General features: G+C 45.3%; 5 protein-coding genes and 2 non-coding genes across 8 annotated transcripts; 5 read left to right on the forward strand and 2 right to left on the reverse strand.

Moving 5' to 3' along the window:
- Positions 1–2767: 2767 nt before the first annotated feature.
- trnaw-cca (transfer RNA tryptophan (anticodon CCA)) lies at positions 2768–2839 on the forward strand. The gene has a single exon. It is a non-coding gene; the product is annotated as a tRNA-Trp (tRNA).
- Positions 2840–3210: 371 nt separating this feature from the next.
- LOC142891610 (uncharacterized) lies at positions 3211–4253 on the forward strand. Its single transcript, XM_076031268.1, has 2 exons — positions 3211–3368; positions 3760–4253. Exons 1-2 carry the CDS (start codon positions 3248–3250, stop codon positions 4125–4127), a joined length of 489 nt encoding a protein of 162 aa, XP_075887383.1. The 5' UTR covers positions 3211–3247; the 3' UTR covers positions 4128–4253.
- Positions 4254–4363: 110 nt separating this feature from the next.
- Positions 4364–13353, reverse strand: aifm5 (apoptosis inducing factor mitochondria associated 5). Its single transcript, XM_076031840.1, has 19 exons — positions 13113–13353; positions 12893–12974; positions 12110–12219; positions 11887–11996; positions 11759–11803; positions 11374–11455; positions 10563–10675; positions 10350–10436; positions 10125–10216; positions 9612–9742; positions 8892–9007; positions 8726–8797; positions 8538–8601; positions 7752–7828; positions 7411–7528; positions 7121–7219; positions 6551–6626; positions 6316–6420; positions 4364–5550 (listed from the first exon to the last, which is right to left on the reverse strand). The coding sequence occupies exons 1-19, from the start codon at positions 13129–13131 to the stop codon at positions 5517–5519; spliced, it is 1632 nt and encodes a 543-aa protein (XP_075887955.1). The 5' UTR covers positions 13132–13353; the 3' UTR covers positions 4364–5516.
- trnav-aac (transfer RNA valine (anticodon AAC)) lies at positions 7966–8038 on the forward strand. Its single transcript has one exon. It is a non-coding gene; the product is annotated as a tRNA-Val (tRNA).
- A 1030-nt stretch (positions 13354–14383) lies between the features above and the next one.
- LOC142891911 (F-box only protein 40-like) lies at positions 14384–18462 on the reverse strand. 2 transcript variants are annotated; one of them, XM_076031841.1, is made up of 7 exons: positions 18422–18462; positions 18245–18327; positions 16677–17831; positions 15854–16140; positions 15534–15665; positions 14871–15216; positions 14384–14783 (listed from the first exon to the last, which is right to left on the reverse strand). In XM_076031841.1, exons 2-7 carry the CDS (start codon positions 18245–18247, stop codon positions 14565–14567), a joined length of 2142 nt encoding a protein of 713 aa, XP_075887956.1. In that variant the 5' UTR covers positions 18248–18327; positions 18422–18462; the 3' UTR covers positions 14384–14564. The 2 variants fall into 2 exon arrangements, with proteins under 2 accessions (XP_075887956.1, XP_075887957.1); XM_076031842.1 differs by lacking the exon at positions 18422–18462 and having other exon boundaries at positions 18245–18364.
- A 52-nt stretch (positions 18463–18514) lies between these two features.
- On the forward strand, positions 18515–23552 carry LOC142891912 (F-box only protein 40-like). Its single transcript, XM_076031843.1, has 9 exons — positions 18515–18981; positions 19494–19517; positions 19614–20184; positions 20519–20982; positions 21239–21418; positions 21672–21913; positions 22021–22152; positions 22569–22878; positions 22964–23552. The coding sequence occupies exons 2-9, from the start codon at positions 19515–19517 to the stop codon at positions 23168–23170; spliced, it is 2109 nt and encodes a 702-aa protein (XP_075887958.1). The 5' UTR covers positions 18515–18981; positions 19494–19514; the 3' UTR covers positions 23171–23552.
- A 408-nt stretch (positions 23553–23960) lies between these two features.
- Positions 23961–26298, forward strand: ccdc92bb (coiled-coil domain containing 92Bb). The gene is made up of 4 exons (XM_076031845.1): positions 23961–24091; positions 24206–24401; positions 24526–24573; positions 25415–26298. Exons 2-4 carry the CDS (start codon positions 24272–24274, stop codon positions 26131–26133), a joined length of 897 nt encoding a protein of 298 aa, XP_075887960.1. The 5' UTR covers positions 23961–24091; positions 24206–24271; the 3' UTR covers positions 26134–26298.
- Positions 26299–26471: the final 173 nt, after the last annotated feature.

Below are 26471 nucleotides of genomic sequence, written 5' to 3' on the forward strand. Positions count from 1 at the left end.
GCTCTCTCACTCACTCACACACACACACACACACACACACACACACACACACACACACACACACACACACACACACACACACACACCAGCAGCAGCACGCCAGGTCAGACACACACCCGGCTTCCCACTCCGATCAGCTGGCAGCGTGATGACGTAGCAGCACAAGGGGCGTACGTCAGACTGTGGACGGATCTGACGTCCGTCAGTGCTTCAAGAAAAGAAAAGAAAAACATTAACAGCAGCAAATACATTTATTCGCACTGTCGTCATGTTATTATTTTTGTCTGGTCACATAGTTTTCCCCTTTTAATACTATTCGGTTTTTAATTTATGAGTAATTGCTACGTTATAAGCAGCATTCTAGACTAGACAGACATGTACAATGCCACCAAAATCAGGAACACTAAAGCTAAAATGTATACACTAAAATGTATATACATTTTTAATTATTAAAATAGTAATGCTTGTAAATAGATGCTCTTATCTGTAGCAATCCTCCATAATCTGTTTTTCAAAAAGCATTTAAAGCACAAGTTGTTTGATTGTGAATATCCATGGTAAAGATTTGTAAAGTTTTCTAACAGTAAAGATATGGAGATCACCAAGTTGAGAGTAAAATGCTGCAACTTAGTCTTGACATTACATAGGTGAATACCTAATGATTTATACAGGACCCATCACTGTTAGGTTTGTCAACATCCATTTTTATAGATGTTATGTTCTAAATGTCTCGTGGGCAATGAATGTGTGGCTCTCAGAGATAAGTTCAAGGTTGAACCAAAGTGGTTCTGCTCAAGTTATATGTGAAGATATAAAGTATAAACTGACAATCTTCTGCTGAGTAAGATGCATGAATGATGTATGACTGCTGAAATGGTCTCCAGAGGCAGCAGCAGGGTCACCATCGAGACACTTCAAGGACTGCGAGGCCGCCGTCATTTTGTCTGCTCCGGTCTGGTCTGTCCTCGTCACTGTCACCTGACACACCGAGCACTCACTCACAGCAAATCCTCACAAGACCAAACTCTACGGCCTTATTCACAGGTCTGCTCCCTGCCTCTGCAGCCCACTTTGTTTACAGAACATGCCTCCAAAGGTAGATTCCCTCTGATTCCTCTGGAGTTTAAATAAAATTCCACCTCTGTGAATTCCATGTGGGTAAATTCCTGAATGACTAGGGACCTTCCACCACAGGGATACAATGCTGCTCCTGTGGAAAAGTAAATCACCTTGGCCGCTGACTGCTATGTCACTTGTAAATTCAGTGCTTACTGTTTCGGCCACATTGCCTTTTTAGGTGTTTGCAGAGACCGACCTTACCAGTCCAAGATAATTAAAAAAAAGAAAAAGAAAAGAAAAAGAAATAAACAAACATAACACAATACACCTTATACTGAACAACTGAAAAAATAAACCACATCACCAGCATGGCAGATGACGCCAACTGTGTCAGACGCTACAGAGACGCTACATTAAAACGCCTCTGTTGTAAACAATTTGTTATCCTTTTATATTTAGTATTTGAGTGCGTTCCAGACAACTTCTAACTGCTTGTGTTTGTTAAAGAGGCTCTCGAGGCGTTTTGTTGGGAACGCTCTTACAAGCAGATGCCCGCTGCAAGTCGGAATCTGTCGGTGTAATGACGTCCCGCGCCAGATGGAGAAAGCATGCAAGCCACCCGCCCCCACCGCCGGCCCACCGCCATCGCACTCCATGCGTGAGTTGCAGGCTCATCAGAACAAGACGTGAGCAGGGAGCAAGAGTTACTGCACACAGAGGCACAGCCAGCCACGGCGAATACTGACTTGTGGTTCAAAGGTCGCAGGGAAAATAGCCTTCAGTCACAAGTCATGCAATGACACGAGGAACTGTTATCGGGATTGGCCCGATGAACCAAAAAAACGTTCAGTGTTAACTGCACACCAGGGCCCATGGCCAGCCGGCCTTTATGTGCCATAGTATTGAAGTCAACTAATTTCAAAGTTCAAAGCTGCTGTTACTTCCTTGTCTTATCATGACTAAATGGATACTGATTGTATACGTAATCCAATTTCAAGACTGATTGGAAATGCTTTAAGTTGGCAAGAGATTAATAATGAGATTTCAGCCTTGATTTTTTTTTTTGTGATCAAGCTGCCAGAACTATGTGTCTCCTGAGTATGTAGAGCTCACATGCTCCCCTCTCTCTCTCTCTGTCCCTCACTCTGACTCAGCTGGTTCCTGTACTTCACTAAGAGCTCGGATATGTGCGTGAATGAATGCAGAAGCAGGACAGTCTCATTTGAGCTCAGAGTAAGTCTTTTTTTAGCACCAGTGGGCGGATGGTTTTATTGCAGACGGAACATAGCGACCAGCTATGGCTACCTAGTCGTTATTGGAAAGGTTACAATGACTCAAAGGCCTGGTATTGTTTATAATACACTTGTTTATAAAGATTTCCTACCGTTGCTACTGACCTGTGCCAAAGTCATGCTTCTAGGTTCTTAGCAGATATGTATAAGTGCCTAATCTGTTTTTCTTTCTTTACTACAAGCAGGCAAATAGAAGCCGAGTGATTCAGTTTCAATGGGAGTGACACATCAGATTTCACAAACAACAAAGAGTAAAATGAAAATACGACTTTAGTCGTTTAATACCTTTTTACCCATTGAAGTTCTTCACACAAATATAAATAAAATCAAAAATCTAAATAACACAAATTAAAATACCATATTGTGTTTCGATCATATGCTGAATAGGATTGGATATTTTTGCGTGCTGGACATCCGACCTCGTGGCGCAACGGTAGCGCGTCTGACTCCAGATCAGAAGGTTGCGTGTTCAAATCACGTCGGGGTCAGTTCCTTTTTTTTCTGTTCGTTTGTATGAGCAGAACACGGAGGAACTGCAATTATTTTTGTTTCGACTCGTGACGTCACCCCTCCCACAAAAATGCTGAGGCAAGACACAATATTCCGCTTTAGTGGGAGCCATTTCTCCCAGAAACGGCGTGAACAGCAACGTGTGTAGGGTTACCATGGCGACGCGTCAACTGGAACTGCGGAAGTGAAGCGTCCCGGGGAAAAAACAAAAAAACAATACAAGATTGCAGTCTTCCCCAAACACTTATGCTGCTCCCGAATCAAACTCTGCAGGAACATTCTGTAATCTGTCGGCGAGATAGATAGATAGATAGATAGATAGATAGATGGATAGATAGATAGATTTAGAAGCAAATCGATTTCAATCGTCCAACAAGGAGGACGTCATGCCAGAGGACAGAGTTGGTCAGCCGATGCAGCCACCCAGGAGCTCTGAGCAGAAAAGAAAGAAGAAAAAGAAAAGAAGGAAGAAGGGTTCTGCGTCCGCCTGTCCTCTAGAAAACACAGGTATGCTGAAAAATAATGGTGTCACTGGCCGGAACAGTTTAAAAGAAAGACATAAATAGGTACAAACGACTCATGGAGTCAAAATACAATTTATGGAAAATAAAAGTATTTATTATTTATCACATTAACCAAGTCTGTGCCCTCCAAACACACCTGGGTGCAATCCAGAGAGCAAAACACATCCTCATACGTTCATTTTCTAAGAATGTTGTACTGAGAAAGCTATTGTTACCAAAAAGGAAATCAAATGATTGTGACACATTTTATGAAAAGCAGATCCTGGATACTTTAGATTCCTGATAGCGAGAACATTAGGGAGTCGTCAGTCATCCAGCTATCGGCCTCTGTGGGTTGCCTGCTGCTGAAATGTGTGTTTGCTGATTCCCTGCAGAGAAATCTCACGTTTTACCACCGTCTCCCAAATCACTACTGGGGTCCCTGGCGCCCTTGGAGTGCTCCGATCAGCCCGAGGTCCTGCTGCCCAAACTCAGAACCCTCAGCCCGAAGGATGGAGGAAAGCTCAGTGGCAGCGGAGGCAGGGGCCAAAAGCACTGCAGGAAGTCGGAGATGTTGCTCGCAGGGAGGAACGGAACTGGCGGGTGCGGCGGTCAGGTGCTGGGTGTGGAGAGCTTGAGGTGGGAGGGCATGCTGGAAGACCCCCAGGCTGAGGAGGAGAGGCTGGTGGTTTACAGGGCCAACAGGCGGCAGCGGTACATCTCACACAGAGAGGCTCTGCTGAGAGAGATCCATTTGGATTAACGGAGACGTTTGTCTGAGCGGGAAGAGGCTGAGAGAACTGCGTCTGACAGTCACAGTGAAGGAATGTGGAGCCCCACGTCACCCCTGGAAGACCTCACCAGGATGAGACCAATTCAACCACTGAAGCCAGTGACTGAAGTTTTTAAAATTTAATTAAATAAGCTGTTCGTGAGAGCAGTTTTTTTTCAGTGAGGTGATGAGTCAACAAATACACAGGGGATGGTGCAATTGTGCCTGAGATTTACTGTTACTGTTTTATTTTTTTATGCATTCACAAGGTGGATCACAAGACAAAAAATTAAAAAGACAGTTACATCCCTTACACTGTCAATAAAATTAAGACATTTTTTTTTTAGCATAGCACAAGAGCCAGAAGGGTTTTTTTCATCTTCAAGCCATCATAAGAACACATTCGGTATTTTTAACCTAAAAAAAAAAAAATCACAATATGGCTAAATTATTTTCTGTAATAATGCATTGGGGTGCATTTAATAAGTCTCATATAAAAGGATAATCAAGTTGTAGTAGTTTTTCTTTTTTTAGTTTTAGCTGGATGTTGTGAATAATGGACAAGATCACCAGACAACACCAGTTGTCAATCAAATGAATGAACAGCTGTGATTTTTCTGGGCTATTTTCTTTCCTAAAAAAATGTGAAGAAAATAGGACCTTCCTCTCTGACCATCCCAAATGGTGCTGAACATTAGAAGTCTGCTGCTGCTTCTACTGCTGCGCCTGCGGAGGCCAGTGAGCCGCCATGCAGGCAGCAGCAGCAGGAACACAGGAAAACACAGCACTTCTTTTGTGCTCTGCTTGTTTGTCAGAGGCCTTTTGTTTCCCACCGCTGTTTTTATTTCTTTTGCAGTTGCGTATTTCTGCAACGTCTGCCTAAAACAGCTGAATACTTTGCCAGTGGCCACCTATACCCCCTACCCCAACCCCCTCTGCCCTGATCTGCTCTACGACTCACTGCCGGGCTGCAGCGGTGGACGTAAAGATCACTTGTGTTTTATTGTCTGCAGCAAAATTGAGAATTATAAGATGAAGAAAAAAGAGTTAAGCTATTTGAAAAATAAATAGTAACACGAAACGAGAGAGAGGGAGGGAGAGAGGGAAAGAGAGAGAGTGAGAGAGAAGAAGTCTGAGAAGTTGCATCCATCTGAGGTATGTGTTGTTTCCGAGGTGGAGTCTCCGTCCGGGTCACGTGACTGTGGCTGTGTGGTGAGGACTTGAAACGGCACGGTGGGTTCAGGCACCACGACTTTGGTAAAGGTTGCCTCCCTGCTTCAACAGTTCCACATGGGACTTTGGACTGAATGCTGGATGAGAGTGTCAGTGTCACGGTGTCGACCCAGTGCAGACGCCATGGTGAATGGATGGTTGGAGGCGTCAGGACAGCTGTAGCCAGCTCAGGTCATCTGATCTGCAAACGGGAGGGTGGTTGAATTTATGCAGCTGTCTAGTGACATGTTTGGAGGCGCTGTTGGACTCAACACTAAAGAAAAAGCCACGCTCGAAGATTATCAGTGGTAGTGTATTTTGTTTGCCACACGGGGGCAGCAGTTCATGAACTATTCACGTCAATCTAGCTCATTTCCTGTGGGTGAATTGTGGATCTGGAAAGGCCAGAGTTGTCCAGAGGCAAAGAGGTGAGGTCTGATGCTCTGTCCAAAGAGGATTGAGGCGTAAGGCAAGGGTAGTTTACGCTATGGATGAGCATCCATGATTGACACACTTTCACAGTTAAAAAGTCAACAGACTCAGTAACGGATCCAGGTACGCAAAACTTTTAACATGAGTCCGAGGTCTTGTCTACTTGTATGGGGATATTTTGTAAAATTAACTGAATGTGGAGTTCAGTATGTTTTAAGTTTATATAAAGGGCTTAAAAAAAAAAAAAAAAAAAAAAAAAAAAGCATATATGTGGACAGGGCCTGACTTTCATTTGTATGACCAAATCAAGACTGTGTCCAGAAAATTTGATTTGTGTGTGGATGAAAGGCAACACTGTACAGAGAAAATCTCATCAACATAAGACAGTTTACTACAAATTTGTTGCAAAATGTTTAGTACAGTCTTACTATAAAGAATTATATTTTGGCGCAAATTGTCTAATAAGTGATTATTAGACACTTTGCGCCTATTTTCCTTGACATAAATGACATAAATGTAAACTCATCTGTCGTACTCAGCCTCTCTCTTCGTGATGACTTTTCCCTCTACGAGCCGCTGAGCCACTGCTGACACAGCAGGGTCATAGTTCAGGCTGGCTGCTGCCACAACCTCATTGTTCCTCCATGCCAGAAAACATTATAAAACATTCATTATCAAGCATGTTTAGTAACAGATTTTGTAACAGAATTTCCCCTTTGCTTTTGTTTTTTGATTCGTTTCAGTTTTCTGTTTTTTGTCTCCAAACTTACTTTATGTAAAATGCCAGAAACTTCTTGTCCTCCAGCTTTCCTTTCATCACAGTCTCCGTATATCCTTCCCCGTAGCCTACACACACATAGACGTGCTGTTAACCATGGGCTTAGAAGTGTCATACCATGCGAAATTCACTTTACAAATAATCTCCAACAACATATGTCCCTATGGGTGTGTTTATTTCTATTGGGGTGTTCTGAGCAGAGGGCAAAATACGCTAACTATTCTCTTGAGAAGTGAGGTTGCTGCACTGGAGCAACGGATGTAAAAGAAACTACAATTAAATGGAATCTTAACATATCTAAAGACAAATGCCAGAAGTGGCTTCACAGCACAAATAAAGCTCAGTTTCACCAACTATCACTGCATGGTTGTGTTGCTGTGGTGGTGTGTTCCTGTTGGAACCTTGATCATGTGACCATGCAGGCCTTTCAGTATGGCTGTGCTCAGCAGTGTGAGTCATATTGAACAATATGAAACAAATGTGTGTGTGTGTGTGTGTGTGTGTGTGTGTGTGTGTGTGTGTGTGTGTGTGTGTGTGTGTGTGTGTGTGTGTGTGTACCCACCTGCATAGCGTATGGTTTTACCCAGTAGGACGGTCCAGTAGAAAGGGACTGATCTCAGTTCAGTCGGTTTATTCAGCATGTTCAGAGCGGCATTCCTTCCTATACTGACGTGGACATGCATCGTTAGCTGACAGTTCACCCCATTATCAAAAATTCATGTTATTTTTATTTAACTTGTGGGCAAGTATCTATCTATCTACCTAGTTGTTTTTTTTGTACAACAATAGAATAACATGCAATCTCGACATGGACTTTTCACTGTTTTGCAACACATCCTGTTACTACATCACCGTGTGCCTGTGCCATTTGCCAGTGTCCGATGTTGACCATCCGATTTTTGGCAGTCACCAGGGGGAAGGTTGCCAGGTCACCTCCACAAAACACACCCGGGACGTTGGTGCGCATGTACTGCAGAAAAATACAATGAGATTGAGAACCAATAATTGATGCTGACTCTTGGGATTTAATGCTTGAGCTTCTGAAAACGTTGTACGTTTGTCATCATTATTATGACTATTTGTACTTTAGCATTATATTTTTTGTTTGTCTCGTCATAACTTTGAAAGCTTTGCTTTTCTAAGACAATATTTAAGAAATAATGGGTTGTTTAATAGATAGGTTACTTGCAGACCTTGTCGACTGTTACATAGTTTTTGGAGTCCAACTGTATTTTGCTGGCTTGCAGGAACTCCGAGTTAGGTTTGACACCTGGTGAAAGCACAAGAGGCTGTCAACTAACCATAATTCAAACGCGGCATTCGACTTCCTTTCAAACAACAACCGTCAATTTAACCAAACTTAATCGAGGTAAGTATTAATAGGCACTATTTACTCATCCCCAGCAGGTTTCCGTAGTGTAGTGGTTATCACATCTGCCTAACACGCAGAAGGTCCCCGGTTCGAGACCGGGCGGAAACAAGTCTTTTCTTTCTTTCTTTCTTTTTTTTTTTTTGCCGCAACACAAGTAAGAAAAATTGCGTGTACGTAATGAGAAGAGAGAGGACAGCTTCAACTTTCTGCCACGGAATTCCATATTTCCACACGTGAATACGATAACTGCATACGTTCTAATCTAGCGATTCAAGTATGGAACAATGGACTCACTTTATGTGCTCTCACGTCCACATAATACGAACTATTAGTAATTTATCGGGAAATGGAGCCGGAATAATGACCGGCTCGATACATTGGTGGCATAATTGCGCTAGCTAAACGTCAACGCTGACGCTCTTAACTTAAGCGGTACATTTGAATCAGACTTTAAAGTTATGATGTGCGTTGTTTTTTTTGTTCAACATGTCTTTTGAGATTTTCAACCGCGTTTCTACATTTTTTTTTTTTTTTTAAACTTCACTGAACTGTGATAATATTGCTGGGGAAACAATCAAATTTTAAACATGTATATGATTTCACTCACCAATACCAACAATCAAAACGTCTGCTGGGATGACTTGAGCACTTTTGAGCACAACCTCCTTCACCTAGATGAAAAGGGGAAGATAAACAAGCAAAAATAGCTTACAGTTTTTTTTTTTTCCTTTCCCAAAATACCAAATTTAACAAACAACATATTCCTCATTGTGCTATCTTGTTCTTCTCCTTTACCTTGCCATCGATGCCTCTGATCTCTGTTACGTTATCATTCATGTAGAATCTGACGTTCTTCTCGGACAGCATCTGCAGAGGTAGCATTATCAAACTGCAACTCACTGAACAGATGTAACATGGGACTCGTTTACAGCTCTTCCTTCCTCACCCATTTGCTTCTTACCATCATTGTGGCTTTTCCAATATCAGGACCCAGTGTGTTCTGGTATGGCAGTTCAGTGCTGCCGATTATTGTGATACTGGAGGCTTTTCCTATGAGATATGATGCAATTTCCATACCTGAATAAAGAGGGAACAGAAAAAAGTGACCTAAAAAAATCCTTACAAGTCAGGTCATAATGTTATATGCATACTTCTAAGCTGGCTCTGAGTTTCCACACATCATTACATTTCATTGTTTAGGTTGTCTAGACTGCATTTATCTGTTTATATGCAGTCTATTCTTATCTGGTTTAAATAGATATTTTTTTTCTGATTTCCAATCATCCATCCATTTTCAATACCCTCTTCTTCCTGAACTCAGGGTCACGGGGTCTGCTGGAACCTACCCCAGCTGTCGCAGGGCAAAGGCAGGGTGACACTCTGGACAAGTGGCCAGTTTATTGCAGGGCCACATAGAGACAAACAAAGACAAACAACCATTCGCACTGACATACACACCTACAGACAATTTAGAGTTTCCAATTCACCTCACAGGCATGTTTTTGGATTGTGGGAGGAAGCCAGAGAACCCAGAGAGAAGGGAGAACATGCAAACTCCACACAGAAAGGTCTTAGGCCTTTTGAATCCACAACCTTGTTCCTGCAAGGCGGCAGCGCTAACCACTGCACCACCGTGCCCCCCTTTTTGCTGATTTTAATATGCATGTTTTTGTTGTAGTACCAACAAAAGAGGTTCCCACGAGGACGACGTTGTTGCCCAGACAAGCTGAGTGGATTTGCCGGGCATCTTCTGGTGTCTCTAACATCTTCACATTGTCCAACTTAAAACCAGGAACATTTAGATGCTTTGCTCTGGAGGGAAGAGAACACAGCTTTTGATTTTGTTTTGTTTTTTGTTTTGTTCTTTTAAATAAAGCAGAAGGGCGATTGGTAATGCTGTAAAAATGCTGTATAAATAGTGTCAAAGAAGCTTAAAGATATACACCGTGACCTTCATTGTACATGAAACAACAGAATTTGTTGAGCAAAGGTGCATAACATCCAAAGCAAAACACCGGGCAAAGGTAGTTACTGAATTAATGAATGGATGGTTAAAAAATATTATTTTTAATAATAGTAAAAATATTGTTGCAGTTTGTGTTTTTATCTAAACATGTTTTTGGATACGAATTCACTTGACCAGTTAGGTAAAGAGGTTTACCGCTAAAACAAACTTGACTGTGTGTGTCTGTACCTGCAACCTGTTGAGATGAGAAGCTGGTCGTAAGTCTGGTCTGTGCCGTCGTCAAATGTAACCGTCTTCTTGTCTGTGTCCACTGAAAGTGCCTGGAAACACAACCCCTTCAGTTCAAAATGGCATTCAGAGTTGGTCCAGATCAATGCTTACTTTGAAAGGAAAAAATGATCATCTCTTAAAAGAAGTAGCTGTGAGCACACTGCTAAGAGAAGATGAACTCACTTCCTTCCTGAGCCACACCTCGATGTCGTACTGATGGAAGAACTCCATCCTCCTCAGCAGGAGGCTGTCGCTCTGCACGTTCATGACCTGTGCAAATGGGTCAATGTGTGTGTGTGTGTGTGTTTGTATTTAGGTCAGTGTTAATCGTTAAGGCAAACAGAATGCTGCATACATTTTTGATGTTCTTTTATTGTGTCATTTACTCTGCAGAACCTTGCTGAGGCGAGTTTTGTCGTAAGGCAGCAGCTCGTCCTTGGTGGCCATGATGATCCTGCCGGCAAAGTTTTCCTGTCGTAGAACCTCGGCGCAGATCAGGGACGCGGCTCCTGTGTGTACAGAGAGGTAAAGCACAGTCAATTGTGAAACTTATTAATGTGAGACGAACGCAGAATTTCTGTTTAAGTTAGATGCAGTGTCAGAGTTTAAATTCATTCATTCATTAATCTTCTATACCCGCTTATTCCTATTCAGGGTCACGGGGGTCTGCTGGAGCCTGTCCCACCTGTCTTAGGGCGAAGGCAGGGTACAAGCAGTTTAAATTCAGTCACGATTAAAGTGACAGTAATTTTTTTTTCAATATTAATTTGTCACTACTGAACAGTGACTTAATCAAAAAAACTGACAAAGAGATTGTCAGACATATGCTGCATCATTTTACTAATTGATGTCATAGCTCTGTGCTGCAGTAACACACACACACACACACAAAACAAAAAAACCGAACAAACAAAAAATCCTCTCCTTGCATGGACTCCATTATGGGGAGCACTGAAATTTCTTGACCAAACAACGATGAAGCAAGTCTCACTGTTGCATGTCAAGTGATGAAGTCAATACCTAATATCACAGCCAGGGTCTTCCTCTTCGTATTCACTCTGTAATGTTGAATTTTATTTTATTTTATTTTATTTTATTATTGTTTTATTTTTTTTTGGGGGGGGGTACTATCTTTTCATCAGCATCGATGGTGACCATTGGCAGCTATTTATTGTGTATTGCCACTGTCTGACTGTCTGACTCTCACCTCCACCCAGCAGCAGCACGGTGTGAGTGATCCCTGGCACGGCCATCCCCATAGGCTTTATTCTCTTTTCCTGGCTGAGAGTCTGATTCATGCAGGAAACAAAAACACATCAACAAAAGTAGATGTCTGAAATGGAATTTCTTATAATTACAAATAACTACTAATTAGTAATTAGCAAGAGCACCTGTGGATTTTTTTTTTTTTATCTCTGTCTCCTACCAAAATAAATCTATTTTGCTATATATCTCTACCTCTATGAAGACTTGATAAATAGCACAAAACTGCACTGGTATTCTCTTTTCCACAGCAGACAGATGTAACTGAGGCAAATGTGAAAGAACTCAATGTAAGAGAAACATAAATGTAACAAACAAGTTCCACTTACCCTTTTGTTAACAGATACATAGACTTTGCTGTTTTGAATTTTGACCTTAAAAAGATTAACAGACATAATTAATATGATGGCAAAACCTGTCTCCTGTGTGTCTGTCTTGCCCTGCTGCCTGTGTTTACCTTGTGGCACGGTAAACTGTCTATACCAGGATATTCCTCGAGATCCCCTGTTAGGACGTTGAAACAGGCGCCGTGCCACGGGCAGCGCACTGTGTGGCCTGTGAGGGCTCCTGCTCACAGAAACACAGCCAAACAAATAAACTGTACTGCAGCAGTCAGGGGAACAGCTGCTCTAAATGCAAATACACACTGAAAAAGTCCATATGACGGGTCGCACTCGTACCTTTACTGAGCGGAGCGCCGTAGTGTGTGCACTGGTTGCCGATGGCACTGAATCTGCCCTCGCAGCGTGTTAGTAACACATTGTGATGCCCAACTTCTACCTCCATCATCCTGCAGCAACACACAGACACACATATTTAGATACAATATACAGCAATATATTGTGTTTCTGTGCTATTGAAATGTAAAATGCATGTTTTGGACGTGTTACATTTTATTTATATTCACAAAGGGTGAATATAAATACCACTCTGTCAGGCAGGACTTGGGCCATGACTCTGATCTTGTGTTCAAGTTTAGTTTTAGTTTTGGTTTGTTTTTGGGGGGTTTTGATTTGTGAGATTAAAAGTCTTTAAAATCCCAGATTGCCTAACTGTGAATCTTCTGGATATTTCACCAAACAGATCTGGATCACATGACTCTTATCAGTCGAATGATTCAATACCACCTAGACACAGAAGTTGTATGGGTAGCCATTTATTTATTCATATTTCACTTTTAACATCAAACATTTTAAGATTGGTAGCGTAATAGCTCCTAAAAGGCAAAGGATGAGCGGTATGTCGATCATAAAACTTATTGACGTGGGACGAACACAACTGTCACAGTCTTGCTCATTAGAGAGGAGAAGTCTGGCTCACTAAACTAATGAAAGAACCTTTCCATGGTGATTGGAAGTTCTGATCCACTTTAGAGTTGAGCTGCATCCCTATCTCCCAGTGGGCCACGAATACCAATTCTGTGAACTTGGGCTGCACAGGTGTGTAGAAGCTATGTAACTCACTGTCCGTCCTGCAGGTCCGACTCCAGGCACACCGCCTCCGTCAGCTCCTCTGACGTGTCCTCTGGATCAGGATCACTGTCGACTTAATGTGCACAAAGTAAGCACATGTCGGGACAAAATGTTTCAAAGCGTAATTAAGGAGAATATACATGTATACATTTTTTTGATGAAGACCGCTGCCAGCTGGAGAGGGGTCAATAAGCTTTAACAGACATCTCACCTGGTTTGGTCCCAGACATGACTAATTAAGTTCTCAGTCCACAATCTCTTTCGCAAAACTCCTCCTAAAACATCAAACGTCCTCTCCACTTAGTGATGCTCCCGAGTCCACAGTTTGTTGCCGTGTCATCAGCACAGTGATGTGAGGAGAGGGGTCCGTTTTCATGGCAGCAGGTCCGTCCCCAAACCGTCATCCCTCAGTCCTGAGACTGTGAAAAGTGGAAGATTCGGGTCCGCCAAACACAAAAGGTTACAAAAATCCCCCGAAAAAAGTTACTTTTGGGTGTGCGAGTCGTTTTGGGTGATGTCACCGTTCGGCCTCAGTGTGTTTGTAGAGAATGGCAGTGGCGACCTTTTGTGTCACACAACGGTAGTATAGAGAAAGGCTGACAAGGCAGTCACACACTCTGAATGGATGCGAGACAAAGCTCAACACACTCACGCACACAAAACCACACTGAGGATAAATTCATATAAAAGATAAAGTTTCAAGATGTATTATTGCAGCTCAAACATTTAATTTTTTTTAAAATCATTGTTATTATTATGATAGTCAAATCTTTTTTTCTTCAATTTGAAAAAAACATCAAAATTTGCCCCATGTATATGTTGACAAACAGAAAACAAAAGATTTTTTATTTGAAAAAAGAAAAATCACAGGAAATATTAATTAACTAAGTATGCACAAACTTATTTTTTAGAGACAGACATGACGCTCATTGCTTGGCTGTTTATCACATTAATAAACCTTGCAGAGAAATACAGCCATTGTTCCTGCTGATAACATCATCTAACTTCTCCCCATCCCTCTGCACCTTTTACATCAGCAAAGCCCAACTTGGCAATATATGTTTTGCCCAGAACTGGCCAGACAATCAGTCCTATAGAAACCTGAATCTGAATTCAGTGTATAGATTAAGTTGTACATGATCATCACTACTTGTGTCGTCTATTGTGCAGCTTTTCGCTGATTACATTTCCGTCTTTATTTATTTTTTTGTATTTCCGTCTTGATGGTGGGGAGAGTTGGCCCTGAATCCCAATCACTGGACTCGGGTCTCCTGAGGCCAGACGTCCTCTTTGACAAGTGCAACAGTGTTAAGGACCACTGGAGGGAGCTAACACGTAGTTGTACTGTTAAAAGCAGAAGGGCACAGGAGGGCTTCTGCAATGTTTTCTGATTCTCTGAGATGTTTTTTCCAAAGAGCATTGATGAAAGTGACCAACGGTTGCACATTCAATGGACTTAGTGATGTGAACATTTTAGCTACCAGCTGGAATTTCCAAAAGAACATGTATTAAAAGTTCAATTAACTTTAATGCCCAACGTCACATTTTGTGATGACATCATCTTCATGCCATTAATGCTGCAACAATCATCACTGGCATCACATGCAGGAAGGTCCCAGTTTTATGTGACTATAACAGCAAGGGAAAAAAAGAGCATTCCACACTACATCATGATCCTCTTCTGCTGGAACAGGTTGACCAGAGTGGGACCTTTGCAGCTGCTTTTGTTTTGGGCCTCCTGTCGGACCTGTGGCAGGGCAACCTTCTCCGTCCTGGACTCGCGCTCATAGTGTGGACACACCTGGAGGTGCTCAGACATGGACGGGAGTTGTTGGAAGCACCACTTGTCCACAGGCGAGAACAGTGTGCTGAACCGCCACACCTGAAGTCAGAGAGTGGTATTTTCAAGAAGAAACTCCCAAAAAATTACTTTGTGACTGGCTTTCTAAAATCAACCGCTGGCTCTCACCTTCTGCTTCACCCTCCACTTGGCTCCTCCGTGCGAGTAGGTCTTCTTCTCCCAGTGGAGGGTCACCATCCCTCTGTCCTGCAGCAGCGACGAGCACACCTGCCTCATGAACCGGGACACCAGGGCCAGCTGGGACAGGGAGAGGCTGTCCAGGAAAGCGGCCATGTGGCAAAGCACCTCGAAGGGCAGCAAACTCAGCCAGTCCACTCCTCCTGTTTCTCCTCCTCCTTCTCTTCCTGTAGCCTGAGCGCTGCTGGAGGTGTCCACTGAGCTTGTGGGCTGCTGAGATGTTTCAGCCAAGGCAAACGGGATGGTGGGATGCAGACTGAAGCAGCCCAGGTCCTCGCTAGAAGTAGATTGATAGCAGGAGATAAAAATGCAACTGGAAATGAATTTCATGTCTTTGGTTTACTTCACTTTACCGCAGGAAAAATGTTACCACCTAGCTCATTGCATTGATATGATTGATTTAAACACTATAGACACAAAGTTCATCCAATCTCCAATGCAGCTTTTTGTGCCTCCTCTTTCCAAATGTTTTATGCAGGCTCTCTACATTCCAATTGATTAAGCAAACATTCCATTTAACATGTTGGCTTATTTGAAAGCATTTCATCCAATTCAATTGCTTATTTTATTTCACAACTGAAGAGCTAAACTTACTGGAAGTTGACGTAGGCATCATGTGTAGAGGGCCGGAACCTCCTCTGGCTGTAGGTGCATCCCAGGTACGCCAGGGGACACCGCTGCTCAAACCAGCCGTTCACTCCCATCTGGATGTCACTGTGCGCGTTCCTGCAAAGCAAAGTGGACCGTTTACTTACTTGAAAGAGATATAATGCAAACATATTTCGAAATATGTTTTATATAAAACCAGAGGTCATGTTATGAACCAGAGCTGTTGGAATATTTCTGTTTAGCAGTTTTTCTAGTAAATGTATTCAATGAAAAAAAAACAACCAACTCAATAGTAGAAGACTCACTTATAATGACTCGCGTACTCTCTGCGCTGGAAAGTGTGTCCACAGAGGAAGGTGAAGGCGGAGCTGGCCTTGTGGTGTCGGCTGGTCACGCTCTCCACCTGCAGCTGGAGGTGCAGCTCCAGCGGCTTGGTGGCCATCAGGTCGGCCAGTGAGGTGTTCCTGCGGAAGGGGGCGGACAGGAAGCTGTAGGTTTGCGTGCCGACGTCGTGCAACAGGCCGTCCGTGCACAAGCTCTCTGCGATGAGGTGACCTCGTTGCTCCGTCTCCAGCGAGCACAGCAGAGAGGCCTGAGGAGGAGATGAGAGCCCACTTGAAATGTGGTTTTCAAACTCATAGTTTTTAATTTCACTTAATGTTAACATCCCATATTGTAATAAACCCATTCTATGAATATGTTTAACAGTAATCTGTGTCTCTGCCCTATCAACTGACTCTAGTAATGAGAAATCTGTCCTTCACCTTATTTGCCTGCTCCACTCTTCAGACAGTGTGTGTTAAAATGTGCACGTCATAAAGGGAACTGCTTTACCGCAAGGTCAGTGGCAGGACCCCCAGCCTAGGGTTTGCTCTGCCTTCGGAGGCTGAATTGTCTTTTGTCAACTTTCCAACTCTAGGAAGGTTCAACAAAGCATCACTTCTAGCAGAAAACTGAAACATTTCTACAGGAGGTTGTAAACAGATACATTTGCTCTTTTCTGTAAACATAACTGTGTAATTGGCTTCTTCACTGGAGTCTCAGATTAAGAAATAAATATATTTGAAAAAGTTTCAGAGAGGGGGAATTTTAAAAAAGAAAAACAAGCGCAATGCTTCTCTCCTTCACCTGGACTTCTTCCCACACTGGCATCTCCTCTGGCACCACCCCGAGATCACTGGTGTCCACTGCCTGACTCTCCCTCTTGTAGAATCCCGGGTTGCGGATGCGGCTCTGCTTGGCGGCAAAGCTGGTGGGGATCTTGAACGTGCGCACGGTGACAATCTTCATCGGCTCGATGTGGCCGTAGTCAAAATTCTTCACACGCACACAGGACAAGGAGGACGTGAGCGGGGCGACGCCAGCCCTGTTCGGCTGCCTGCAGCTCTTTGAGGTCACAGGGCCCATCTCCTCCTCCTCTTCCTCTGTCAGAGGGGCCAGTGGTTTTCCTCTTCCTTTACTCGGGCCGCCCTGCTCTCTGCCTGCCTGCGCTGCTCCTTCACTTTCCCTGCAGCCTCCCATCTCCATGCTGAACATGCGCTCCCAGGCGTTGTAGTTGACCAACAGGTCGATGTTGACCTCAGAGGCCCTGGCTAACGCCTCCCTCTCCTCTTGGGTCAACTCAGGCTCGTTGGCCAGCTCGTCTTCATCCTCGTCGTCCTTGTTTCCCGTTCTGTGGAGGTCAAACTCGGTGAAGGACTCCCAGGTGTGGCAGCTGGCCTCTTTCGCTGCCGCCCTCTCCGCCTCCTTCCTCCACTTCTCCCTCCTCTTCTCCTCCTCTATCCTCTCCTCTTCCTTCTCCTCCTCCTCCACACTTTTGACCAGTTCTGGGAACAGCTTCCTCATTTTCATGGAGTGGAACAAGCGGTCCTGGTCCTTCAGAGCCATGACGAGGTCCAGGGACGCGTCCTGCTCTCTTTCTCTCAGCAGGTTTTCGTGCAGCTCGGCGTTTGGGAAGGAGTGGGCGTCGTTAGCCGGCCAGCGGTTCCACTCCATGGAGCAGCACACCACGCTGGCCGGGCACACCTGGAGGTGGGCCGCCTGCGAGGAGCGGGGCAGGTGCAGCGGGCAGCCGTACTGGACGTTGAGGCAGGGCACCTTCACGTTGGGACAGAGCAGCAGGTGGTCGTCCTCCTTGCACAGGTGGAACAGAGCGCCGCAGTGCAGGCGGCAGGGGATGACGGCGCAGCACACCGATGCCTCCACCCGGGCCCTGCAGCGCCGGCTGTAGCAGGAGTCACAGTGGACATGGTGGCGCCCCCTGGACGCTCGAGAACGATGACTCTGGTGGGGGTTGAGCAAGTGCAAAGAGTCAAGAGGTGACATTGTTCGCCAAGTTGCCACTAGAGTTTTGCTTCTGTGCTTTTGGTGAAATAGTGCAGATTCGTCACATTATTTGGTGCTATTGGGTGCTTCTGATGCATTGTTGCATTTCTTTCTTCCCAGTTCTCACAGCTGGCTAACATGGAGTAAAATCTTTTGTTGTGCAGCTCCACAAAATATAAACAAGATTTTCAATGCTGCAAAGATTACAAGTAGGTCAGTGAAAGTCTTAAACATTTCTGCACTAAAAGCTATTTCAATTTGATGGTGTTCAACCAGTCAGTCATATTACCTGAAAGCTTCAAACACCATAAATATGACAGGGTGGAATTGTGCAAATGTTGATGTTTTCAGTAGAATAAAGGAAACCCTACCATGCCTTGAGTCCCCTGACACCAATTTCTGTATAGCCTTCGGTTCAGCCAACAAGTTGGAAAAGCTTGAATCTAAAACAAATCTGAAGCACATTGACAGGAAATGCAAGGAAACACAAAATATTAGTTCACTCGCAGCGTGACGTGGGTTTAGATCCGGTGTGACGACAGAATTACCGACTTCTGCCTTCCAGAGTGAAACTCTCCTTCCTTCCGTCTCCTGCTTTCATGCGCAATGCTTCCTTGGTTATGTATGTGTGTTATAAATAGAGCTAAGCGAGACACAACCAGGTGGTCAGAAACAAGTTTTGGGTTACAAGAGTCCCCAAAGTCTTATATCAGAACCACCTTCTCACTTTCTTGCCTTAGGTAATTATTCCAGGTTGTGTTGAGGAAAATGTTATAGTTAACAAATACCTGTGTCTTTGAGTTTATAGTTAGCCACATAAAAGCATTATCATTCTACTGTCTCCTTCCAATGTATTAACTACTCTCTAGAGAACGATTCCCCATATTAATTGAGCCCCCGACCCCAAAATAAGGAAATCTGGCTGAGATTTTGCTAAAAAAAACTGGCCCCAGTGCAGCGCTGCTGACGGAGCGAAGGGGGGAGTTTGGTTCTCCTGCTGAACCTGTTGGTGCTTCTTTGCTAATTTTAACCTCTCAGTCCGAAGGGCACGAGGACAGAAAGCTATGTCTTAAAGCTCAAGAGAGGAGCAGACAGCAGTGGCACCTTGGTAAGACCTTCTAATGTGATCACATTGTTATGACTAAAAAACACAAAAAAAAAATGTCTCTTTTGGGTTCTGAATGTTGCAGGTTGTTGTAAGTTAACAAATGTTTTAGATGGATTATTCATATATATATTTATGTATACATCTTGTATAGAATTTACATAGATTGGCAGATTTACGATACAGCAGTATGCTTTTTACTAATTAATTGCTGGTTGTTTTTAATCCTTTGTGTAACCCTTAGATTAGAGCACAGCAATGTGAAAAAATATTTTAAATTCTGAGACAATTTTGAGGATGTCAAGAAAGATCCACTGATAGTTTACAAAACTATTTTCCGGATCTCTTTTCATGTCTAAAAGTGGGGTTTAGAAATAGTACTGCTTCTTTTTTAGAGGTTGTGCATCAAGGTTGAGCCTCACAAATCCATGTGATCTACGATTTGATGCAAATGTCTCAGAGTAGAAGGAAAATGTGCATTTCTTCTTTAATTGCATGTTTTTTTTTTATTGCAGTATCACCAAACGTCGATAGAAATGGTGAGTTTCAGACCTTCTGGTGCAAGCTCAGCCGGTCATTATTCACCTCACAAACCCTTTCAGCAACTTTCTGCTTTACTACTTTAACTCCACCAGAGTCATCGTTCTCGAGCGTCCAGGGGGCGCCACCATGTCCACTGTGACTCCTGCTACAGCCGGCGCTGCAGGGCCCGGGTGGAGGCATCGGTGTGCTGCGCCGTCATCCCCTGCCGCCTGCACTGCGGCGCTCTGTTCCACCTGTGCAAGGAGGACGACCACCTGCTGCTCTGTCCCAATGTGAGGGTGCCCTGCCTCAACGTCCAGTACGGCTGCCCGCTGCACCTGCCTCGCTCCTCACAGGCGGCCCACCTCCAGGTGTGCCCGGCCAGCGTGGTGTGCTGCTCCATGGAGTGGCTCCGCTGGCCCAGCGACGACACCAACCCTCATGGCGACACAGTCCTGCAGGAGAAGGTGATGCAGAGAAACGAGGCAGGGGAGCAGGAGGGTGAGGAGGCTCTGGATCTGGCTATGGCCCTGGTGGATCAATCAGAGCTTTACAGACGCCTGAAGATGAAGACCCTCTACCCCGAGCTGTTGGAAGACGCAGAGGAGGAAGTTGATGATGAGAAGCTAGAGGACAGGGAGGCTGGAGGATTTGTGAATGGTGTCGCAAACGGTGACGTTGCAGGTAAATGACAAGGATGCTGTAGGCCAAAGCAAGATAACTGTACAAAATATTTTTAAAATTTACGTCTCGATTTTGTAATTAAAATAATGGCACTCACCTTTGGACTAATCACATTGCAGCAATATTGTGATAATTATGTCAAGACAGTTTTAACACTGTCTTTAGATTTCAAAGTAGAGCCCAGCATGTGTACACTATCTGGGCTAATCTCCAAAATTGGTGGTGCAACTTATTGATCTTCACATTATGTAAACACAAGTCATTTGTTAATTGACCGGGCCTTTAAAGGTTCTGTAGTTTCATTAAATCTTATCCAATAACTCTGCTCCCACAGATGAAAGCTTGGCTGATACAGTTGAAGAAAGTGACGACAACTTGGCCGGGCGCTTGAAGGTGAACACAAAGAAGTACAACATGTATGAGATGATGTTCAGCATGGAGAAAGGCGGCTGTGCGGTCGCCGAGGCCAACCAAGGCGAACCCAAACAAAACCCCAAAGGTGAGAAGACGAAGAGAAGGTCTAGCTCAGACGGCGATGACGCAAAGAAAGACGGCGCCGCTTCGACCGACAACTGCGCCTCGCACGACACAAGCAAGACGGGCCTTGCCCCGTGGCAAGAGGGCGTGATGGAAAGGCTGGGGCAGGAGCTCACACCGCAGGAGTACAACATGTACGTCGTACATCACGGACGCATGCTGGTCTCCTTCGGCCAAATCCAGGCCTGCACGCCGAGGGAGAAGGACTTTGTCTATGGAAGCCTTGAGCCCATCCCGGTCCAGACCCTCCGCTCTTTCAAGGTGAGTCCAAAAGGCGGAAGGTTGAAAGGGAAAATCAATCAGTCAATCAATCATGTGCTACTTGTAAAGCACTAAATCCAATCCAAGGCCGTCCCCAAGAGATTTGCACAACTGATTCCTCCATAGTAAGCAAGGAGTGGAAAAACTCTCCAGTTAGATGAAACTGAGCAGACCGCGACTCTGAATGACGTATTGATCGACTAATCAGTCATCAGTAAAGCTAACCAGTCTTGTGTGTGACGCCTCTTTTCCGAAGGTTCCTGACAGCTACCACTACAGACGGCGGGTTCACCTATATGACACAGCCGCCCGGGCTCAGAGCGAGACCCGCAGCGTGGACACCTCCGACCTCGGAGCCGTGGAGGAGGACTGGTTCAGCGAGGAAGCGGCAGCCACCCTTCTGGGCTATGCTGAGAAGGAGGTCATGGGTCACAAGGTCAGTCAAGGAGGTTCTTATAATATATTTTGCTGTGCAGCTACTGCTACACAAATTTCAAATTCATTCAAATATTTTAAAGGCTGCAAAGATTACACATAGGTCAATGAAAGTCATAAACATTTCTACACTGAAGGCTATTTCAATTTGATGGTGTTGAGCCATCAGTCCCATTTACTTAAAGCCCTAAATAAATGTAACAGAGCAAAATGATGCATGGCAAAGACCAAAGCCAAAGCTGTTCTGACTGCAGGTCAGCGAGTCGAAGGCAGCCGATGGGCTCTATGTCGACGTGGGCACGCAGACGCACTCGTTCCGCTCGGCTCCGTTCACAGTCCGCAGCACACTGGCCGACACGTTGGCGGGGCGGCCGCTGAAGTTGCACCTGCAGCTTGAGACTGAGAGAGTGAACAGCAGGCACAACCGAGCCAGCTCCGCCTTCACCTTCCTCTGTGGACACGCCTTCCACCGCAGGGAGTTTGCCACTCATTTCAGGTGCTCAGCTCCAACCTCACTCCTGTTGCTGGCGGCACGGGCGAAGCTTCACAACCTGTCGGATGCCTTGCGACTGCAGCGCTTAACCGGCGTCTACTCCTCTGCAGGAATGTCCACAGTGATGTCCAGACGTCTCTGAGCGGCTGGTTCGAGCAGAGGTGCCCACTGTCGTACCTGGGATGCACCTACATCCAGAGGAGGTTCCAGCCCTCCACACACAGAGCCACCGTCTTCTACAAGTAGGTTGTAGCCCGCAGGCGTCAGTTCAGGGTTCCAGAGGTTCCTTGTGATGATTGACCCTTGACCTCAGCTCAGCTCTCCACCCTCAGGATGACATATAGAGAAGCGTTTTAGAGGAGGATGTTTCGACTGATCCTCCTCATCCATAAAGGATGCCTGTTGAATCCACTGACATTCCAAAACTGATAAAAGAAAATCAGGTTGCCTCTTTTTCTATGAGGATTCAAATGTATTCTGTCGCAGTTTTTGTATATTTAATCATCCATACTTCATTTGTACTTATGCTGTTTTTTAATTGATTGTTTGGTATTAGATATGGGGGTTAATTGTCACCCGCCAGGGCCTGCCAAGTGTAGAAACTGTAAAATCATTAATTTACAGTTGATGAGTTGCTCTCATCTATTGATCCCTGCAGTCAGCAGCTGAAGAGCTTCAACCTACGGCCGACACGCTCACCCTCCCCATGCAATGACCTCCAGCCGTCCTCAGTAGTCTCCACTCAGCAGGCCAGAGGAGGAGGAGTGGACTGGCTGAGTTCGCTGCCCTTCGAGGTGCTCTGCCACATGGCCGCTTTCCTGGACAGCCTCTCCCTGTCCCAGCTGGCCCTGGTGTCCCGGCTCATGAGGCAGGTGTGCTCGTCGCTGCTGCAGGACAGAGGGATGGTGACCCTCCGCTGGGAGAAGAAGACCTACTCGCACGGAGGAGCCAAGTGGAGATCAAGAATTGTGAGACAGTCACGGCCGACCCTTGGCTGAGTTTTACGCCAAGGCAAAATCACTGTGACCCCATTCATGGTTTTTCTCTCCCCAGGTTTGGGAGTTCAGCCACCTCTTCTCACCGGTGGATTCGTGGCATATGGCCGACGTCCCTCCCATATCAGCTCACCTCAGGGTCTGTCCTTATTATGAGACCTGCCTGCGCAGCGAGCCCATTGCTCTGCCCAGCATGAGAGATAGGCAGGAGGCTGGTGAGGAGAGACTCAGCCTTCTCAAACAGTTCACAGGGAAAAGGTGGTGAACAGTAAGAGAAAATATTCAAATCTCTCTTTAAACTCAGTTTATTTGCATCTTCTTCTAAGATGTCCAGATGTCCAGTGTGGACAACAGCAGAGGTGTGATGTGTTACAATTAGATTATAATTTGAGAAAATCTATGAATAAAAAAAAGTACAATTGCTGGGCATACAAAAGAGACGTCTTGGGAGGTTCTGCAAAGACCACAGAATACATTGGCCTTTGCAACCAAAGACATGGAATCTTGATAGGATTTGGTATTTGTGCCTATCATGTATGTTATTAATATTAATTTTGTAGAAAATATTTTGTTGCTGTTCAACATTAAAAATGTGTATGTAGAATCAGAAATTACAATGGTTTTATTATTTATGTTGAAGACGGTGTTTAGTATGATAAATCAAAATGCTAAATGTAATTGTCTAATGCTTTTACATGATCGTCGTACATTTCTTAAAATTGTTTTTAAATTACATGTAGCTATATCTAATTAATATAAATTCCATATAATAAAGATGCAGTGATGAACGCGTGTGCGCGAAGCTCCTCCCCTTCCTGCGTCGTGGCACTGATCGCTCTTCATACGCGCCGCTTTGTTGTAAACAGCGACTCCGTACTGCAATTCCAAGCGGAAGGTTACGAGGAGGTTCTTGTGGCCGCTGCAGCATTTGCACACAAGCAAGAAAGAACCGTAAAAAATAATAATAATAAAAAAATAAAAATAAAGATGCTTTTGCGATGAATCAGCTGCTGCGGTCTAAATAAATAAAACAAAAAATCAAAAAAAACAAAAAAAAACAACGTGCCTTTTTGCGCGTCGAGCGGTTTTGCACGGCTTTGCTCTCCTCTCCGTCTGCGCTGCAGCAAGGACAGAGACACCGGAGCGAGCTGAGGATTGATGAGAAACGCGTTGCTTCAGCATCAAGGTAGGCCAAGGCTGGAGCTGAGCACCAGCCATCCTCGGTGCAGAAATCAAACCTTTTGCATGATTTCTTTTTGCACCCCCTGCAAAATGTTTGTCTGTCCGACATTTTCCTCAGTGCTGCCGGAAAGAAGCGCGATATAAATGTAAGAGGTAGCAGTGGCAGTGGTGCACCACCGCAGCCATGGAGGCAGGCAGGCTGGAGCAGCAGGTGGCCAGTGTGGACAGAGGGATCGCCTTCCTGAAGCACGAGCACCTTGCCATGCTGACGGGCCTGCAGCTGGAGATCACTCACCTGAAGAGGCGCTGTCAAGGTGAGGGCAGAGTCTCCCCCCCTCTACGCCTGTCTGAGGGACACCTGGCTGTCACACACTGTTTAAATAGCTTTTTTTTTATTCCCCCCCCCCTTATTGATGTTGTTTCTACTGTTGTGGTCAGTGCTGAGCTGTGAGTTGGACTCCAGGATTCCTGACAGGAACACCGAGGGTAAGGCTGCTGTTGCCCACTGGGTGTCATTATGCTGGATTACACCTGCAGTGTAACATTGTCATACACCTTGCGAGACAGACAAATGCCAAGATAAACCTAACCTGACACGATACATTAAACATTTTTGAAATTCTTTATAGTCCAGATGAAGAGTTTGGAAAGTTTGGAGGTTTAGATCTTTAACTGCCATTGTGGCCAAGTAGCTGCAGCTCAAGGCTTCCTATTGGTGCAAAGCTGAGGTTTAGTGAGTGAGTTTTATACTTCTTCACAGCAAAAAGGAACCAGATTGTTAGTTTGTTTTTACTTTTCATTTTTTGTTATTAAATGCATGACTAGAGTCCAAATGATGACACCAGAATAATCCATTCATTTTCAGTACCTGCTTCTTCCTGAACTCAGACAAAGGCGAAAACCCATTCACACTCACAGACGATTAGAGTTCCCAATTCACCTCACCTGCATGTTTTTGGACTGTGGTAGGAAGCTGGAGAGAACCCACACAGACACAGGGAGAACATGCAAACTCCACACAGAAAGGCCCTGGGTAAACAATGTTTTCATTGGACTTGGACAAATCTTTTTTTTGTTTATATGCACATGTTACACAAGCAGTCATGCTCGTTTCCAGTGTTTGAAGTTGTCTAGTAAAAAAAGCAGTGGTGTCGTGCAGGGTATACTCCAGTACACGGAGAATGCCAACTTATTTTTCAGGCGGCATTGTGTATATCTACTTCTCAATGTTGCTTTTAAAAAAGGTGTGTTTGGCAGAACTGCACACAGAAGACTGTCTGGCCACTGTGTCACTCCAGCCCCGCTGGTGTCTGTGTCTGTCTTCCAGAGGAGGAGGCGGAGCTGGCGGTGCGCTGCCAGGCTGCTGAGCGCCTCCTGAAGGAGCAGCAGGTCATGATGGTGGCGGCGCGCGGGGAGCTGCAGGCCGGCCGCGCCCGGGCGTCAGCGCTCGGCAGGAGCATCCGGGAGGAGGAGCGGTGCTTTCTGGAGGAGCTGAAGCGCCGCAGTCACAAGATCACCATGCTGAGCCGCGAGCTGCAGCGGCAGAACGTTGTCACCAGCAGCCTCTGCCACCAGCTCCACTCCGCACGGCTAAAACTGTTCCAGCAGCGGCAGAGCGGAGAGAAGGGGGAGGCCGGAGCGCAGGAGGAGGCGGAGGAAGACGAGGAGGAGGAGGAGGAGGGTGAGGGTGAGCATGAAGATGAAGATGAGGAGGGGGAGGGCACGGCCTGGCTCTTGTCCCCGACCCCTCCGGCCTCTCCCGCTCAGCCCCAGGCGAGACACAGCGGGCGTGCCAGCAGCGTGAGGGAGGAGAGGGTCCGAGCGTGCGTCCCGCTGGAGAGGGTGACGGCGCCGCAGAGGCCCCACCCCATGCCTGACCCCGCCCTCTTCCTGGTGCCCCTCAGGTACCGCCTCCTCCGCTTGGCCGGGCCCAGCCGGCTGCGGGCCGGAGAGGAGGAGCTGGAGGACGAGTGGGAGGACATAGAGGACAGCAGGGTCCACGGCAGGGTGGACATGGGTGCCGGCGAGGGGGAAACTGCCCTGTGACGGAGGTGGACGTCGTCTTCCAGCGACCGCGTGTCTGACGATTCGCCTCGCTGCGGTTTTTATTCTAGATTTTGAAAAAAAGGGGGAAGAAAAGCTTTTGATGAGAAAGATTTGCTCTTGTGATTGTGTAGATTTCCAGTTTAGGTTTGCTAGTTTGGAAAAGAGTATATGACTGCCGGTGCTTGATCTGGAAGCCTTTTGATTTTTAAGACTGTTGATTATTATGGCTTTTTTGGGGTGGGCTGGGGGTGCAAACATTGTACTTTAAAAAGGCAACAGACTGCTTTTTCACCACAGTAGATGTTTTTCAGCTTAGGAGCGCCGCTCTAGGAGAAAAG

Source organism: Nelusetta ayraudi, unplaced genomic scaffold (assembly GCF_046127955.1).
Source record: "Nelusetta ayraudi isolate G7.1 ecotype Tasmania unplaced genomic scaffold, CSIRO-AGI_Nayr_v1 ptg000033l, whole genome shotgun sequence".
In the NCBI taxonomy this organism is placed as follows: domain Eukaryota; kingdom Metazoa; phylum Chordata; class Actinopteri; order Tetraodontiformes; family Monacanthidae; genus Nelusetta; species Nelusetta ayraudi.